Source organism: Chiloscyllium plagiosum, chromosome 35 (assembly GCF_004010195.1).
Source record: "Chiloscyllium plagiosum isolate BGI_BamShark_2017 chromosome 35, ASM401019v2, whole genome shotgun sequence".
Classification (NCBI taxonomy): Eukaryota; Metazoa; Chordata; class Chondrichthyes; order Orectolobiformes; family Hemiscylliidae; genus Chiloscyllium; species Chiloscyllium plagiosum.
The window spans coordinates 683,299-687,059 of NC_057744.1; the positions used below are offsets into that span (position 1 = coordinate 683,299).

General features: G+C 42.8%; 1 protein-coding gene across 1 annotated transcript in view; it reads right to left on the reverse strand.

Annotated features, from left to right (window-relative positions):
• Nucleotides 1–3,761, reverse strand: part of tecta (tectorin alpha) — a 181,224-nt gene that overhangs the window by 72,220 nt on the left and 105,243 nt on the right. The window contains exon 15 of the mRNA XM_043676399.1: nucleotides 7–456. Coding sequence (XP_043532334.1) covers nucleotides 7–456 — 450 coding nt within the window. The remainder of the gene's footprint in view (nucleotides 1–6; nucleotides 457–3,761) is intronic.

Consider the following 3,761-nt stretch of genomic DNA (forward strand, 5'->3'; position numbering starts at 1 on the left):
CATGGCCCTGAGCCCCATTTGGACTCCTGAGCTGAGTCCTTACCAACACTTGCCCTCGGTTTCCCCGGAGAATGACGATGCTGTGTGAATAAACCTTCACTTTGATGCTCCGAAGCCAAGAGACGGCACCCCCCACCCGGTTCTCATTGGTGGACTCAATGCTGAAGCTGGGGAGATGGTCCCCCTCCAGGCACGGCTTGGAAAGGATATAAGAGCAAGTTCCTTGGAAGTGGAAGAGCGACCCGTCGAAGGTGTGATAGTGAGGATCTCCAAAAACCACACAGGAGGCGGTCTGCTCGGGAAGGCAACGGTAAACACCATCGACAGAGTGACACTGCTCCAACTGCCCGCAGGACAGATTCTGGCACAGGAGCCGGTTCTCCAGGTCAAGGCAGCGGCATTTGGTCTGACATTTCTCCTCAGCCCAGAACACATCTCCACGACGGAAAAACTGCCCTGTAACAGAAAACAGCCCCTTCCCAGTGATAGGCAAACCGAAATCTGAGCAAATCACCGACTCCCAGAGTTACTGACATTGACATCAGGAGGCAGGCCATTCGGTCAGGAGACCTGTACTGGCAAAAACAATACAGGGGCACCTGCCAACAGCTCACAGAACTTCAATTGAATTTTCAAGGGTCTTCATTCGTGACTTAAACCTTTCAGGCAATAAGTTCCAGGTTCCAGCCACCTCTGATGTATAACAAAACCTCAAGTTCCCTTTAATTTTAAATCTCCTCACCTGATTTAATCAGTCTACTAATAGGTAAAGGATGTTCTAATCTACTGTCTGCAGTCTCTTTGCTGTATACCCCTCAAACACAGCCCTGTCCAATCTTTGCTTGCTCTCCTGACCAGATAATCATGGATCTTCCCTGATCTACTGTGATCACATCCTTCCTCTAGCGCATTGACCCAAACTGTACAAAATACTCTAAATGTGGCCTAACTAGCATTTAATACAATTCCAGCATGAGCTCCCTGCTCTTATCTTGGCTAATAAAGTAAATTATTGGACATGAATTCCTAACCATCTGTCCTGTTACCTACCACCTCGGCTGGCAACGCGTTCCAGGCACCTACCATCCTCTGTGTAAAGTACTTTCCCTGTTTATAACCTCCATGATTTTGTAAACCTCAATCAGGTCCCCCCTCAATCTCCTTTTTTCTAGTGAAAATAAACCTAACCTTCTCAACCTCTCTTCATAGCCAGTACCTTCCACACCAGGCAACATCCTCGTAAATCTTCTCTGCACCCTCTCCAAAGCGTCCACATCCTTTTGGTAATGTGGCGCCCAGAACTGTACACAGTATTCCAAATGTGACCGAACCAATGTCATGTACAATTTTAACATGACTTGCCAGTTCTTATATGCAATACTCCGTCCAATGAAGACAAGCGTACTATATGCTTTCTTGACCACTCTATCCACCTGTTCTGCAACCTTCAGGATACAATGGACCTGTACGCCCAGATCTCTCTGCCCATCAACGTTTCTCAAGGCTCTTCCATTCATTGTATAATTTGCTCTAGAATTAGTTTTGCCTAAATGCATCACCTCACATTTGTCTGGATTGAAAGCCATCTGCCACTTTTCCACCCACCTCTCCAGTCTATGTATAGCCTCCTGTATTCTCTGACAGTCCCTTATGCTTTCTGCCACTCCACCAATCTTTGTGTCATCTGCAAACTTGCTGATCAGACCAACAGTGCCCTCTTCCAGATCATTTATGTATAAGACAAACAATAGTGGCCCCAATACTGACGCCTGTGGAGGGTGATCTAATAGGTTCTTTGAAATTTTGAAAGATTTTGAGAGAGGTGACAAGAGAAATCTCTCTTGAGGAATAACAGACCCTTCGGTCCAACCCATCCATGCTGACCAGATATCCCAACCCAATCTAGTCCCACCTGCCAGCACCCGACCCATATCCCTCCAAACCCTTCCTATTCATATACCCATCCAGATGCCTCTTAAATGTTGCAATTGTACCAGCCTCCACCACATCCTCTGGCAGCTCATTCCATACATGTACCACCCTCTGTGTGAAAAAGTTGCCCCTTAGGTCTCTTTTATATCTTTCCCCTCTCACCCTAGACCTATGCCCTCTAGTTCTGGACTCCCCGACCCCACGGAAAATACTTTGCCTATTTATCCTATCCATGCTCCTCATAATTTTGTAAACCTCTATAAGGTAGGGACCATAAATATAAGACAGTCATCAAGAAATCCAGTTAGGTTCTGGGAATTATCTTCTTCACCCAGAGAATGGGGAGTTGTGGACTTCACCTTCATCAAGTGATTGAAGCAGAAATGCATTTAAAGGGAAACCAAACATGAACTAATATTTGAAAGAGAAGTTTATAGATGGTTATAATAATAGATTTAGATGGAAAATGGGAGGAGTGTTGAGAGGAGCATTATTTCTGACATGGATTGGTGGGGTTCAATGGCTTTTCTTCACTGTTTATCCCTTATAATCCTGACACCAAGCCAATTTTGAATTCAACTTCCTGTATATTTGTTGAATCCTATGTGCCTTTAAGTTCTCTGGCCTATACTGAATGCAGAACCTTGTCAAAAATCTTGTTAAAATCTGTTATGAAGATGTAAGAGGTTTAAGAGAGTTGAAGGAGTTAGAGATACACACAGAGTGCTGGAGAATTTACAATGTAACTTCTGGTTCAGAACAGCTAACACTGGCTGGGTTGCTATGAGACAAAAACAAATTCAAATTCAGCCAATCAGTTTAAATTATGCCCCAAAATATCAAACTCCAATCGAGTTTGAATTTAGTATTTTGACAATGTTAAAACTAATGAAACGATCCAATGCTTTAGGGTATAAGACCAAAAAAATTGAACTGTTGGAGGAGAACTGCCAAGCCACTGACATATGCAGATTAACCAGAGAATAGCTCTCTTAAAGGTACCTTTATCGATCAGTGACGTGTGAAACAGAAATCCCTAAGAAGAAGAAAAGAAGACAGAGGAAGATACAAAGAGAAGATTCAACAGCTGGCTGGTTTTAAAATTTGAATTTTTTGGGAAAATCTTAATCGGGGTTTTACCGGACGAGTGTTTTAGAGGGGAAGGTAAAAGATAGGTCAGAGGAAGAAGTTGTAAATAGTTGTTAGTTAATATTCTATGTTAGACTTAAAGAATAAAGTTCTTACTTTTTTTGTACTTTAAATTGTGATTTTTGGGATAGTTCTTGGCCTCTTGAATTTTAACAGATTACTACATGGGGTAAATCTTTTCTGTGTTGCTGCTTTAAATTGGCAGAGGGTGCGTTTGCACCATGTCGTAATGTTTTGGGGGCTTTCCTGCAAGATTTGAACTGGTTTAGACAGATTTGAATAGATTTGGGGGTACAAAAATCCCAGCAGATTTAAACACTTGCATGTTAGTGTCCTAGATTTTTAAACAAAACATAGGTGAAAAATTTTGTTTAATTTCGATGACTTGTGGTTGATTAAACTAAAAGTGAGAGAAATGGCTCTTAAAATTACTAAATAGGTTCTGAGATTTGAAGATGATTCTCAACTTTGTCAAGAAACTTAAGAAGGAGGAGAAAGTGAGGTCTGCAGATGCTGGAGATCAGAGCTGAAAATGTGTTGCTGGAAAAGCGCAGCAGGTCAGGAAGCATCCAAGGAACAGGAGAATCGACGTTTCGGGCATAAGCCCTTCTTCAGGAATGAGGAAAGTGTGTCCAGCAGGCTAAGATAAAAGGTAGGGAGGAGGGACTTGGGGGAGGGGC